At 56.1% G+C, this 15091-nt stretch overlaps 2 protein-coding genes across 2 annotated transcripts; one reads left to right on the forward strand and one right to left on the reverse strand.

The window, feature by feature from the left end:
* Positions 1–748: 748 nt before the first annotated feature.
* TGME49_269740 (R3H domain-containing protein) lies at positions 749–4964 on the forward strand (the record flags this gene model as incomplete). The annotated part of the gene is made up of 2 exons (XM_018781557.1): positions 749–2329; positions 2622–4964. 2 exons carry the CDS (start codon positions 749–751, stop codon positions 4962–4964), a joined length of 3924 nt encoding a protein of 1307 aa, XP_018636593.1.
* A 1721-nt stretch (positions 4965–6685) lies between these two features.
* TGME49_269730 (myosin-light-chain kinase) lies at positions 6686–13445 on the reverse strand (the record flags this gene model as incomplete). Its single annotated transcript, XM_002365613.2, has 2 exons — positions 6686–12264; positions 12628–13445. 2 exons carry the CDS (start codon positions 13443–13445, stop codon positions 7698–7700), a joined length of 5385 nt encoding a protein of 1794 aa, XP_002365654.2. The 3' UTR covers positions 6686–7697.
* Between the last annotated feature and the right edge of the window lie 1646 nt (positions 13446–15091).

Genomic DNA, 15091 nt, shown 5'->3' on the forward strand with positions numbered 1-15091 from the left:
CTGCAAATAACAACCTTTAGTTCAGTTCATGAAAGCCACGACTGCAACCAACAATAACGGTTTTTTGGTGAGTGACGCAGGTTCATCACCTTTTATTAGGGCTACAGGCGTGAACCCATTCGAAAACGACCCTGTGACAGAGCGCCCGAAGAGCGGCTATCTTTTCCTCGGCAGAATCTATCTGTCGTTGTACGTGCAGAGCGGACACGAGGTTTAGCGGTTCTTGTGGTCTTGCATGAATCCACTTTCAAGTGTTTCGTCTCTTGTCTTTTCTTCTTTCGCCAGACATGCACATTCTAGCGGAATTTCGTGGTTTCATAGTCTCTGACCTGCATCGGCGAGACATTCAAATGTGCATGCCCCCAATTGCATCGCCGGCCGTTCTCAAAACGCATCGAAATTTCCATCTGTCTACATCGTTTTTCTCCTCTTTTGTCATTTTCCTAGTCTTCACACTCGCCGTTTTCTCCTTTTCTACTTATCTTCTGTAGAAAGTTCTCTACGCCCGTCTTCCCCGTGCTTCTCAACGTCTGCAAATCGACATCCTGCGCGTGTGTCGACGTTTTCCGCGCAGCAGATCGCCGCACTTTTTTCCTTCTCCGTCAGTGCCGCTATTCCACTCTTACATTGTCCCCCATATCAACCATCTTTATTTGATTCCCTTTGCTCGTTTCGTTTTTGTTGGTTCCCTTTTTTCACCCGCACTGTCCCATGTTCTCTGTCCCGTTTGTCGCGCTTTGACGCCGCGATGTCGTCGCTCGACCGGCTGGTGGACCTCCACCGGAAGCTGTTGCAGGTTGAGCATGCTGCTGAGACGGAGGAGTTGGAGAGCGCGCTGAAGACGCTGTCTCTGACAGAGTTGGAAGCCCAGGGCGTGGTGCTTCCTCGTCTTGTCATTCACCAAGTTCGCAGCGGGCTGTACTCTCGTACCCTCGTGGACTTCTGCACGAAGCGAGCTGCACAGGTCTTCCAAGAGCGACAAAAGAAGCAGAGCGAACCATCTGAAGAGGCCGCAGCTGCGGCCGCCCTGCTCCCGCCCCAGCACCGGTTCACACCCGGAGACATTGTCGGCGTCTTCGAAGGACCGTATGCGCAGCAGACTGCCGGCAGTGCAGGCGCGCTTGCCTCAGGTGTCGTTCACAAAGTGCATGTGCAGGTCCTCTCGGTCGCCTTCGAAAGCGATGAGTGGCTAGGCAGACCGGAGAGGGCGGACGGCGCCGCTCCGGGCGGGAAGGGGAGACATGAGGATGAGAGCCGTGGAACCTTCCACCTCGCCCTCATCTCCAGCAGCGTGACGATCGACAGACAGCTCAGAGCGCTCGAGCGCCTGAAGAACTACGCACCAAATGGACCCGCCCAGACGCTCATCAATCTCTGTTTTGGCAATCAACAGCCTCAGCCCCTGTCTCCCGGACCTCATCTTGCAAAAGAAGCGACAGTGTCACGCGAAGCAGACCTCACAGTTGGAACCCACCGTGAAATCTCCGATATCTCTGACTCCTCCTATTGTCCTTCTTCTGTTTCATCTTCGTCTTTTCTTGACTTGTCTGGCTGCGGTGTTTCGTGGTTCTCTCCCACTCTGACGGAGTCGCAGAAGCGTGCAGTCCTTCTGGGGCTTCGGTCGCGGGACTTGGCGCTGATTCACGGACCCCCAGGGACGGGGAAGTCGACGGCGCTGCTCGAGCTGCTCCTCCAGCTCGCGAGCCGCGGCGCCCGCGTGCTTGCATGCGCGCCGAGCAACGTTGCCGTCGACAACCTCCTGGAGCGCGTAGCTGCGTTCGCGAATGTGAATTCGAATGCCTCCTTGGAAGCCTCGCGTCTGGCAGGGCGACTGCGGAGGTGCGTCCGCCTGGGACACCCGGCCCGTGTCGACGAGAACCTCTCCAGGTTCTGTCTCGAGAGTCAGGTCCAGCGCAGCGAAGGCGCCGCGCTCTCTCGAGAGATCCGCCTCGAGCTCGACCGCAGTCTGGAGATGCTCAGGGACCGGAAGAAGCTCGAGAGACACATGCAGCGCAGGCAAAAGGAGACGCGGGGATCCGGTCCGACAGGGCTCGGAGAAAGCTCCGCGCTTAGCAGCAGTACGCGGGCGAGCACGTGGAGCCAGGCGAAGCGGGAACTGCGCGAAGAAATCCAAACTCTGAGGAGGGAGCTGCGCGCCTTCGAGCGAAGGGCCGTCGAGGAAGTGCTCGAGCAGAGTCCGATCGTCTTCGCGACATGCGTCGGCTCAGACAACGAGGCGCTAAAACAGTTCTTCGCACCCCCCGGGGACGCCAGCGGGAAACCCGGGCGCAGTGGATTCGACGTCGTCGTCATCGACGAAGCCGCACAGGCAAGTCTGAGGCTTCTTCCTCTCTTCGTGCTTGTCGCAGTTCTGTGGTCTTTTGTTGCGCTTCTATCTTCCTGTGTTTTGGCGTTTGGCCTTTGTTTCCGTTCTGACGTTTTTTCTGTCTCCTGGCTTGGCTCCGCACTTGCTCTCCGGTCTCTGCAAACGCTGTCTCGTTTGCAGATTCTTTGCCTCACTTTCCTCCCTCGCAGAATGTAGTCCAGAAACTCGTTTCTAAATTATTCTCTATCAGAGGTTTCACTCCCAGTCGACAATTGTCTCGCCGTTCTGTCTCCAGGCGCTGGAAGCAGTCTGCTGGATTCCCCTGCTGTACGGCCACCGGGCGGTCCTGGCAGGGGACCACTGCCAGCTGCCGCCGACAATCAAGAGTCGGAAAGCGGAGGATGGCGGCCTGGGCGTGACGCTCTTCGAGCGGCAAATGCATGCGCAGCATGGGCCTCGCATTTCGCAACTCCTCGACACACAGTTTCGCATGCACCGGAAAATCATGGGCTGGAGCAACGAGCAGTTCTACCATGGGGCCCTTCGCGCAGCTGACTCCGTGGCTTCTCGGCTCCTCGAGGCCAAGTACCCGCGACTGAAAGACGAAACAGAGCACCGAGGAAAGCGAGGAGAAGCGGACCTGGGACAAAGAGCAGACTCGAGCCCAGGAAAGCGCGCCGATGGCGAACTGGAGACATTTGCGACGTGCGTCGCACCTCCGTTTCTGTGGATTGACACGGCAGGCGTCTCCTGGCTCGAGGAAGACAACCAAGAGGAGGACCACAGTCTGCTGCGGCAGGCATCGGCTTCCTCGACCGCGCTGCAACTGCATGCGTCAAAAAGCAACCGGGGTGAGGCCGCCCTGGTCGTGAAGAGGCTGCAGGATCTCGTGTGGAACTTCGGAGTGAAGCCCGAAGATATATGCATCATCACGCCGTACAGACAGCAGGTGCAGCTGCTGCGGCAATACCTGAGAGAGGCGGCCGAGGCGGCACCTGCGCTCGCGTTGGGGAAGAAGGAAGGCGAAGCGCGGGAGCGCGAGACCGACAGCCTGCGCGCCAGCTTCGCGCACATCCCCGTCAACACTGTGGACGGGTTCCAGGGCAGAGAAGGCGAGGTTGTTGCCATCTCTCTGGTCCGCAGCAATAGAAAACATGAAGTCGGATTTCTCAAAGACGTTCGCAGACTCAACGTTGCCGTGACGCGCGCCAAGTGCCATCTTCTCATTGTCGGGGACTCCGAGACTATCGCCGCTGCAGACAACGAGACAGAAGCAGAGAATGCAGAGGTAGGAGACAGGGGAGGCAAGGAGCCTGGGGGAGGTCAGAAGACGGAGGGGGGAGAGGGAAGCGAGCAAGTGGGGGTGCGGTCGGCGAGAGAGATCTTGCGGTCTTTGTTTCACTACGCGAGCGAGAAGGGTGAAGTTCGGAGCGCCCTGGAGTTCATCGATATCTCGGAAGTCCCGGGGGCCAAAGAGAGAAAGCCGAAAAGCCAGGCGTTGGCGGCAGCGCATGCGGCAAGGACACCGAGTGAATTTCCGAAGGCGCTGGCAGGCTCTGGGCTGGAGAAATCTGGCAAGGGTCTAAGCAAAGCGGCAGCGAAGAAAAAGAGGCAAGAGCGAAAGAAACTGCAGGGTGAAGGCGCGGGGGACGAGGCGGCTGGGAGCCGAGTGGAAGGCAAGGAAGGCCAACGCCGATTCGGAGGCGACCGCGCAAGGGAGAAAGAAGAGACGGATTCGCTGGAGAAGAAATACCGAAATATCTTGGTGCAGTTTGTGAAGCAAGCCGACCAAGCGGCGCGTCAGTCTCGCTCGTCGCCCTCGTATACCTTCCCGGCTTCGCTGACAGCCTACGAACGCAAAGTCGTGCACACACTTGCGACTGAGTTGGGACTTTCTCATGTCTCTTTGGGGGAACGTGGAGAGAGGAAGATCGTCGTGGGTCGCGAGCATAAGGGCGAGGCGCGGGCAGCCTCGGCAGCGACATACGACGAGGCCCTCGTGGGGTCAGCAACTGTGGAAGCTCCAGGAGGGAGTTCTGGGAGCAGCGAAAGCGACGCGGAAGCAGACGAGCGAAGAAACGCGGAGGGCAGAGTCGTCGAAGGAGAGAGAGAGGCGTGCGATGAAGACACAGAAGTCAGCGAGGAAGAGAAGTCAGTGAAGCCGTATTCTCCGATACGGAAGAAGAAGCCGAAGAAGAAGGGAGAGAAGGAGGCGTTGGAGCCCGAGAAAAAAGGAGAGGAAGACGACTTCGACGCACTGATAGACAGCCTGTCGAAGGAAGACTGGGCCTGCGGCTCTCCTCGGTGTCAAGCGTCGACGAAAGTGCTCGGCCGCGTATGTCCGTTCTGTCGAAAACGCTTTTGCTTCTCTCACTCGATGCCGGAGATCCACGGCTGCGGAGATGCGGCTTCGGCGCATGCGCGGAAGAACTTCAGAGAGTCGGTGACGCGAGAGAGAAGACGAGACGAGGCAGAGAAACGAACTGGGGCTGAGAGTGGAAACTCGATCTTCCTGGGAAAGTCGTACGCAGGTAATTCCTGGGCCCAGACACAATCTCAGAAGAAACTCCGCGACAAGATTGAGCAGGAGAAAAAAAAACGACTGGCCAAGAAAAAGGGCGAGAGCGCGAAGAAGTGAACGAAAAGTGAGGGAAACAAGAGCCTGAGGGAACTTGGAATGCGAGAGTAGGCTCGTAAAACGGTTTGTGCCAGCGCATACAACGCAGCAGGATGTTGTAGGCAGTCCACGGGGAACAAGCCACCAGTAAATCCGTAAGCTGGAGTCGGAAGGGAGAGCCGTGGTGTGCACATGCAAGAGAGAGGTTTCACGAAATCGTTTGTGTTTTTTTTTAATTGCGGCTGAAGGGAGTTGCGGAAAAGTCTGATGCTTGGCAGGTACAGTGAGGAAATGAAGAAGGGCGGGGCAATGAAAAGAGAACCAGGCGAGTCTGCCAGAGTTCAGAACCCGGGACCCTGGTCACGGTGACAAGAGGCCAGCAGAACAGAGACGACACAGCTGGGAATCACAGAACTTGAGAAGCAACCGCGCCAGAGAGACATTGGTATGCAAAGGAAGCGAAAAGGGGGGCGAAGATCGAAACTGAAGAACAGAGGGAAGGCCGCCGGATGATAGATTCGGACGCGTGGTTTACGCACTTACTGCCCGTCTCACACGCTTGTTGGCTTCGAAAGCCTAGATTCTAAATACAGAGGAACAGGGAAATGTGGCGCTCTTGAGGCATCTCAGGACATTACATTTGCGTTGCTGACCAATCGAGTGCACGTCAACAAACTGCTCAGAACGCAGCACGGCTTCGGATGCGTCTCTCCTGAAACAAGCTGGTTGTGATGCCTCATCGAGACTGCTGTGAAATCTGAGAACTGGAGTGTCAGCCTGGGGCGAAGCGTTAGTTTCGCGCTGGGAAGTCTTTTTGCACAGTGCTTTGGTGCAAATCTGGCTGAACTGCGAATGATCGAGGGCAGTTGCGCGGGGCTGAACTCACCTCTCAGATGAACGCGAAGAGTAAATATGTCTGAATAGGATGTGCATGTGTGCTACCGGCACTGTATCATTTTCTAGGTCCGGTAGTCTTTGGAAGCCCTGTTGGGTTAGCTGTCAGGAATTGTCCTAGATGAGTAAGGCATGACTCACTAACAGATTTCCGTTGTGGTTCTGTCTTCGCTTTAACACTGCAGAATATGTTTGAAAACCCACTCAGGTATCATGTGAAGTGGCTTTACGAACTGGTTTACTGGCATGGCTGTATCTGTGTGTGCATTATTTCCGTCAAACCAAAAGGCGTTCTAAACGCGTCCCCAGCTGTCGCCTCTTCCCAGAAACAGGGTGAACTGGAAGGTCCTTTTGTCCTCAGGTGAGGTCATGTCGATGCTCTTTCATGCTTCTTTCGTAGGAACGCGAGAGTTTTGAGGGGGATTTCAGCTCTTTACTTTTGGTGAAAGCAATTCTCAAAGACGGGCGTGTGTCGGTTCCGCACGCACTTCGGTTCAACGCTGCCTCCGAAAGAAGCCGATACAAAAATGCTATCGTTCACACTGGCTTAATTCATATCGAATTACCCCTAAAACGATGTCTCATAAATCGTACGGCCATCGTGCGTTCAGCTTCCCCTGTTGTTCTTCCGCAACAGCTTCATTGTACGTCGCGTGTCTTCTTTTTCTCGAGTTCCGGTACCTTTTACAGAGTTATGAACTGGTAGTTTGAGTAACTAGCACCGAATCCAAAGGTACCACAAAATGGGATATGGAAAGTCGATAATACTATTGCTTAAAGGGTTCCACACCTCAGTGTTACGCAATCTCTCTGCACGTGTTGTTTTTCTTGTGCATAACGGTGGCATCGTGTATCAATACCGTCAGGACGCAGATACTGGCGTTCCCGCCCGACACTACCGCGTATAGCTGCAAATTCGCCCCTTACGATCAAAAGGGGAACTCGTAGTGAACTGTGGTTTGCGTGCCGCTTTTCCACAGGAACACTCGTGCTGATATACGCCTCTCTTTTGTCGCACGCTTGGAGCATCTTGCTGGTCTCTGCGACTGGCTGCGCCTCGCTTGCTTCAGTTCAGCTGGCAACTCAGATGCTATTGCAAGCATGCCCTGTAAGGCGATCGAGAAAAATGCACACGTGCTTTGAAGTGTGGCTGACACGCGTCAACACCTCGCTACTCGACGGTTCTGATCGTACACAACGGGAAATCTAAAACTAGCGCTAAAATTTCCTGTACCATATGAAAGCACTGACGGCGTGGTAAAGAAACCACTTCCTGCACCAGTCGGTTACTTCCGACACGATGAAAAACAGATTTACATGCAAAATAACTGAACATATCGGTCAGTTGCCCACGAAACGTCAGCAGTCACGTCGACGCACTTCTTTATTGACCAAACGCCGTTCAGTAATTTTTCCACATACACACAAACGATCGAGTACTACAGAAACTGCCGGCGTTAGCGTCGTGTTAACATGAAAAAAAGTGTACGCAGATATACATATCCAGCTGCGCTTGGTCCCCTACAGCACGCTGGGAACGCTAAGCTCCTTCCAATCAAAAGGAGCCTCGGAAGCTCTGCAGTCAATCGGCTTCCGAGAGCTCTCTATTATATGTCGCATGGTGGATCTTCAAGCGGTCGAAATGGAAACCAACTCCAACCCCCGGGAAAACGGAGCCTGACCGTGTCCTACTACGCACCCAATTCTTGCGGTGATCTAGGTCCGCAAGTTGGTTGGTTCTGGAGGGGCCTTTGCCCGGTATTTATTTGACACTTTAAAGTTCTTTAGCCGCCTCATCTGCTTGCTAGAGTCTGGAAAAGCTCTCCAATGCCATACCTCCCCACTAGCTGCATCCCTGTACTACTGAATCGGGGTGCAAACGGGAGATTCAGGCCGGAATGCCGTAGGCTCGTCTTCGCCCTCGAGTCCTTGGAAGCCCCAGCCGCTGTCTAGGCTGTCTTCGCCAGCGCCTGGCGACGACGCTGGCAACGTCCCCGTGCCTGGGCCGGTCGTTGTCGCCGTCGTCGTGGCGCCAGCACAGGACGGGACCTCAAGGAGCCCCTCAAACGCGCACCGCTTGACAGTTGCCGTGGATTCTATCATTTGCACAAGCTGCTGCGCTTCTGAAGGGCTCGTTTTCAAACAGGCTCCTCCAGACGACGACAGCAAAAGAAACTCATCATGACCAGGGCCCCGCAAACCCGAGCCAACGTCGCCGTAAAAGATCTCCGCGTTCACTGCGGAGGCTCCGCCAGTCCCCCTATAGTCCATGCGAAGCATGTCGTCTCGACGGTCAAAAGGCGCTACGCCGCTCGCCAGAGGGAGCACGCTGGCCTTCAGAGGCTTCGTCGCGCTCTGGGGTCCCAATGCACGCCCTTGCAGATCCCCACCGGACTCGAGCAGATGAAATACAAAGCGCTGTAAAAAGGAGGCGGCGTCCGCCTCCGATTCGCCAGCCCCTTGCTCATAGATTCCCCGAGTGTGTGGACTCTCGTGAAAAGCCGGGCGCCTCGCCTGGAGCAATCGCTGGCGGAACGCATGCAAGTCCCGCTGCAAGATGCATGACTCCGGCACGCCGCCTCCCTGAACTTCTCTCAGTACCAGCTGCGCGGGAAGCATCTGCGTGCGGAGTCCTGATTTGCCGCTTCCTCCTGCGCTCCTCAGATCGCCTGTCCAGTCTGCATGCAGCCTTCGAGAGGTATCTACGTCATTTTGAAGCCCGCACTGACTCTGCATCTCCTGCGTTTCCGTGGCTGCTGGATACGGCATCTGCTGTTGCACGAGCCCGCGACAGTTCCGCATGAGGCAAGATATCCACGGCTCCTCTTGGCTATGAGCATTGTTCACGCTGACTTTTGCCTCGCCACTCATGACACTCGAGCAGCCTGCTCCACGCGGGGACCGTCCATCAGGAAGAATGGCCTCATTGTACATCGGGAGCGACGATCTGTGAACCAGCCTCAAAACAGATGTGGTGGTTGTCTCGCCGTATCCCGGGACCTTTCGCTGCGCTGCCTCTGACGGCTTGTGCACCCCTGTTGGCGACGGAATGCCTCCGTTGCTGTTTCGTCTGGGAGACACGCCGCCGAACGTCAACGTTCCAGCGATAGCCATGGTGCCCTGGCTGTCCCTGTTCATCATGGCAGCCGCTTCTGCGAGATCCGGATCCGATCCTCTCGTAGCCTCTTTGTGGTGTGTGTTGCCGCTGGGCGACACAGTACCGTTCTTCGCATTTCCACCGTACCCGAACTTCGCGTTGTGCTGCAACTCCCTCAAGTGGCGTGCATCCAGCCGGCCCACTGTCTCGGCGTCTGCGACCCCGCCCCCACCGGCACCGGTTGAGGACCTCCCGTAGCCAGAAGCTGAAGCAGGCGACAATACTTTTCCCCTCTTCTCAACCTCGCTGCCTTGCGGTCGAGAGTTGTCTCCCCCAGGTGGCCCTCGTGGAGAGCACCCACTGAAGGAGACACGGCGCGACTCAGCCCGCGGACTGCCTGTCTCAGGCCCGACAAAAGCACCACTGTTGCCGTATACAATTGTCTGCAAATGCCCGTGCGTTGTACCTTGCGAACACCCTTCTGTCTTCTCTCGTGGAGTTTCGTGAATACAGCAGTCCTTCCCTACGCTTACGTCCGACGGAGGGTCACCGGCACTTCTCGGCTCCCCTAATGCTTGGTCAGGAAGCCGACTGAGGCGATGTGAACCAGATTCTGCGCATCCCTCGCTTCCCGCGCTGTCTCGAGAGACACAGCCTCCACAGAGAGTGCGAGGCAGTTTCGGGGACACGCCGTCGCAGGGCGGCTCTGGGCGAGGCGTCGTTTTCCCCAGAGTGAACTGGCGTGTCGCCCCTGTTCGCCACCAACCACTCTTACCCGCAGTCCCGTTGGCCAGGGCTAGAGGAGTTGCATAAGCTGCCGTCGCCTGTTGAGGCATTCGCTGCAACTGAAAAAATGGCACTTGCGTATCTCCGAAGGAGAAAGGAGGTACGAAAGTCTTGACGCGGCGGTAGCCGCCACCTTGTACGTTTTTGAGGCTGGCGTCCACCGATGTTCCGCCTACCTGAGGCGCTGGATCCCGTTCAACGAAGCCACAAGAGGCTTCCTCGGTCCTGTTGTTTTGAGGGGAAAAGGCTCCTCTAGAACCGGTGTCCCGACCGGCACGCGCACAGAAAGACGCAGAACTCACGAGAGGCACTCCCGCTGCTGGAGGATCGGTTCGCTTGGGTCCGGTAGGTTCATCTGCAAGAGGCGACTCGAAAGACAGTCTTGATGGAAGACACCTTTGAGCTGCGGTCCTGATAAGTCGGCCTTCCTCTCGCGAGCCAGAGCGCGAAGCTCCACCTGGACGGACTGACGGATCGCAGGCTCCACTGGGAGCCAGCTGCGTGAGCACGGACTCTTGACTTTGCGGGGATTCCGATATTGGATGGCCCGCTGACGATCGCCGTACGCTCGGAGGTGGACTGGCGTCACCCCGCGGAAATCCGTTCGCAAACGCTTTATCCTTGGAATTTAGAGAAGACGGAAGAGATGCCGAAGACTCGCGCTCCGCGTGCTGCGGTGACTGAGATGCGTCCTGGGGCACTTCTGCCCCCGTTGGCGTTGCATGACAAGGACGCTGCCCTCGAATGACTCCGACGTATTCACTATTAGCATTTAAGGCAGCTCGTTTTTCTCGGCGCGATTCGCACCCACTCGATGTGTCAAAATTTTCCTCCATTCGTCTGCAAAGGGCTTGCCGGTACTCCAGCAGAGCCATGGTCCTCGTCGCAGATTCGTGTGTTTCTTCTCGCGTCTCTGCATGCGTTTCAGTGACAAACTGGAGAGGGGTCCCTCCGTGGCTGACACCCCTCCGATACTTCTGGAGTTTCCCGTGCATCTTCTGGTGACAATTTCCAGGCAAGGTCGCCGCATCCCCGGCAACCGGAGACTGCGTGAGCCGCCCGTCACTTGGAGATGATGGGACACGCCGGCTCTGGAGCGGCCCCCGCCCTGGAGCTTCCCCCATCTCTCCCAGTGCATGCGTCCGCCTCTCCGAGCGCATCTTTTCCTCCCACCCATCACGCAGTGACGGGTTGTCCTGTGGCTGCCTTAAGTAGTGGTAGACTCTGTGTGCACCGGCCCTTGAACGAGGGCACTGTGCCGTTAGCTGCTGTCTCTGATGTGAGTGCTGCAGCTGGCGCTTCTGCTGTCGTTGAGAGAGCACATTCTCGTGTTGTTGGAACGAGTTCTGGTCTTGTTGTAACGCTTTCCAGTGTCCCATGAACTCCGGCCTCTGCTCAAACAGGTCCCACGCGTCCCCCGGAAGCGTCGAGCACCTATCGGTTTTACAGTCGGATGTGCCTCGACTTTGTCCGGCCGCGCCCGCGTAAGACACAGAAAATCGCAGGTTTTCTTTCGCCTCGGCGCAGTTGGAGTCACCCGTCTGAGATGGGGTCACGTACTCTGCGTCGCTCGCCTGATTTGCAGATCTCTGACCCGACGCTCGATGCCCGCCCCCGGTTGCTTGATGCTGCTGAGGTCCTGCCAATCCAGGCGGGGGCCTCGGCACAAACCGCATGAAGGGGTGGAATGCCTGCAGGGTTGGGGCGCTGAAGCGGCGCCTCAAAGTCGCAGCCTTCCATTCGTCCGTGCTAAGCATGATCTCGTACGGCGTTGGCAGGGAGCCGGCTGTTGAGCGCGCACTGGTTCTCTGACAGTCGGCCGCTGGGTGAGCTTCAGCCCCTACAGAAGTTTGCAGCTTGTTGTAGTCGTCCTTAGAGACAACTCGATTCTGCATAAAAAATTTGAGGCACGGCCGTCCAGTACAACCTGTGATTCCACACGGGGGGCAGAACGCACACTCCGTCGCCCGCACCCTCCGGTTCCCTCCTACCTCCACCATTCCTCCGACGGGGTAGATTCCATTGCAGCTGTTGCGCATGCATGCGTTTCTATACGCGAACTCGTTCTCGTAACTCCTCGGCGTCATAGCGCCTCTTTCTTGCTCCGCATATGAGTTACGGGAAGGACCGCTGCAAGTGGGTCGATCCGCGAACACTCGGGTAAGTTGAAACACTAGCCGGCAAACGCGAGGATGCCACAGATGCGCACGAGGCGCCAACTGAACTAGTTTCTGCTGGACCCAGGAATGGGAAAGCACGCGATTTAGGGACCAGCGTCTTGAGGGGTCGGGCGCAGTGAGGCCTAGGAAGAGAGTCCAGGCTTCTGGCGGACCTTGGAAGTTCGCAGGCGGGCCAGAAGACCGCACTTGGTGAACCGTACGAAGGACAAACGGAGCAGCACTGGTTGCGTCAAAACCCTTTTGGCGGCAGATGAAACGTCCCGAAAGAAAAAACATCAGAGCCATCCCGAGGGCATAATTGTCGATGCGCTCCGTCAATGGTCCGGTGCAATTGATGACTTCTGGTGGGTTAATCTCGAGGGTTCTGCCACAGAACAAAAACAACACAGAAAATCGAACCAGGTCCATGAAAGCCCCATGACACTCTGTTTCGCAGGCGCCAATTCACCCACTCTGCTCTTCTTTAAAACTGCTTCCGCAGAGTGCCAAGAAGCTTGGCCGTAGTTCGGGTCTCAAAACCTCTTCCAGGTCCGCCGGGTGGAATGGCCTGTGCATACTAAGACAAAACTTGCAGGTGCTTTTGTTTCGTCGCTCCCTAGCCACAACGCGCTGATAAGAACAAACGTGAGACATTCTCCGCGTCGCAGTGACCCCAGTCATTTGCGAAATGTTTCCTTTTTCGTCCAATGTGTGCGTTTGTGCTCTCCGAATTTCTCGATCTGCTCACCCTGGCCACTCCACTTGACTGTGTTGACACCGGTCGACTCGCTCTGACCAGCCGAAGTCCGCAAGTAACACGCGTTTGTCCTTTTTGCATCGAAGAACGTTAGTAGGTTTCAGGTCTCTGTGGACGATGTTCTTCTCCTGCAGAAGCAGTACTGCCTGAACCAGCTGAATGAAGTGGAGGAACGCGTCATCTTCGTCCCTGCAAACTTGGTCGCACCACAGCGTGCCTCCGTCGAGATACTCTTGTACGACTAGCCAGCCTTCAGCTCCTTCGACAATCTCTTCAACACGGACGACGCCGGGGCACTGGCAGTGGGCGAGGTTCACAATCTCTTTTGTAAACATATCCACGACCTGGGGAAGCGTATCTTTCGAAAACTTTTGCGGCTGAAGTAGCTTTGCTGCAAAAACCTCGGGTTCTTCAGCGTGGGTGCCGTGCCGGAAAAGCATCTCACACTCCGTTCCGCGACTGCCAGCAGCCCTGTTGTGAAGAGCTGATGTCTCTCTCTGGAAACCTCCGTGTCCGGTGTCATCTTTCACTACCTTCGAAATGCCAGTTCGCGCGACCTTCCAGACGTGTGCATAGGTACCGGCACCGATTGATTCGAGCACGCGGTAGCCTTCGAAGCAACTCTTGGTAGTTCTACGGATTGGAATGTCGTTAGGGAGCGTGTCAGGCAAGCACAGCCTAATGTCCCCGCGCGGGACGGAAGCCACGCCATTAGGTAATGTCCCTCTTGTGGATGGGGCTGGAGGCACAGCGGCTGCAGCCGAAGCCGCTGCCGCATCGGACGAGTTCTCGAAAGTATAATAATTCATCGAAGAGAACGGCTTGATTTGAAAACTCCGGTCGAGAATGTGCGCGACGGAAGCCTGAGGGCCGCGTCGCCTGTCTCGGAGTCGCCTGCAGAAACAAGCACAAGGGAAGCGGGAAGAATTCGACGGATGAGTTTGGATCAATGCGTGGTGAAGGTTGCCATATGTGCAGGTGCTCATGGGCGCGAATCCCTGTCCATGGCGTGTGAATGCTGGCTACAGCCGAGCCAGTTTTCGACAGAAAAAAACATAGCCACGTCCACGAGGTTACTAACCGATGAAGCACAGCGGGATGGGAAGCTGTGAAAAACTCTGTGTAGGCATCCACGATGGCAACGCGGGACACAGTTTACCTTACCCGTTCCCTTGACGGATGGGAAAGCTTTGCTAGTCAAGTCGAAACCAACGCGGCGACAAAGTCATCTGAAGAGACTAACTTGATGCCGCGGCACAAGCTCCGATGCAAAAAGAGTGTTTGGATCTGAAAAGGAAAGGAAGGTGTACAAAGCACACTTTTCTTTGATAGAGGTGGCGGTCGCGACGAGCCGGGACTCAATGGCGACGCCCATGGAGAGCCAATAAACCCGCGACGCGAAGTGTTTGTGGCAACTAAAGCACGTTGGCGTTTGCGTTAATGGAGCAAACACACGGTCTAAGAAGGGTATCAAACGAAGTTGACGGATTTATACCTGTAGCATTAGGAGAGGAAGAAGTGAGCCAAGCAAAGTAGACACGCAGCTCGAGGAAGTGATTCACCGTCCACGACCAGCTGGCCCATGCTCAAAGGCTTGTAGATAAAACCCGGCCAAAAACGAACACTCCCGTAACAAATTGTGCCTTTCTTGTCATATCTGAGATGCCTAAACTCATTGCCGGCTCGTTCAACCCACTCGTGGAAAGATGGGCTAACGTTCAGTGTGTAGACCGATCGCTCACACCACGAGCCGGGACTGCGACGTGCCGCCAGCCCCGCGTGCGACGTAGATCTCACCGAGCTAGCGGCGTTCAGGTCAGTTCCCAAGGGGAGCAAAACGGCGGTTCTGTTGTTAGATGCTCCTCTGACAACCAGAGAAGCCCTCTGGATGCATCGTTTCTTTTGATTTTCACCCCTGAACCAGAACGCGCACGGAGACCAGACGGCTAGTAGTGTGAGGCGACGGGATGTGTCTAGCAGACTTACTTGAGCAAAGCAGCAGCTTTGCCTGTCATGTCTTTTCGCCGCAGTTGCTACACGAGGCTGGCCACCACGATGTTCAGCTCCGGAGTGTTGGGTGTAAATAAGGCGAAATAACGGGAAAGCCAGGGGAAACCGTTCGTCGTCGTGCCAACAGCCGCTCCCACAGTAGGAACTCTCCCGGAAGACGGACCGGTGGTGAATTAACACGCCGCAAGGTCCGAGGGACTCATTTCCGTGGCCAAGACACGTGCACGCACTCCTGGAAAGGCGGTTGACAACGGTGGATGTTATTACCAATGGAACTGGAAAAGTTCACTTCTCCCGTAGCGCATCCATTGTAGATCTGTGCAGCGCGGTAAAGGTTCCCATCACTTGTGTGGCGGATTCATCCCTCACGAATACGGAGAAACCGAGGAAACAGTCCAGGGGGTCTCAACCTACAAGCCACGGCAACGGTCACACAGCAAGCGAG

The sequence above is a fragment of the Toxoplasma gondii genome, chromosome VIII, assembly GCF_000006565.2.
Source record: "Toxoplasma gondii ME49 chromosome VIII, whole genome shotgun sequence".
Taxonomy (NCBI): domain Eukaryota; phylum Apicomplexa; class Conoidasida; order Eucoccidiorida; family Sarcocystidae; genus Toxoplasma; species Toxoplasma gondii.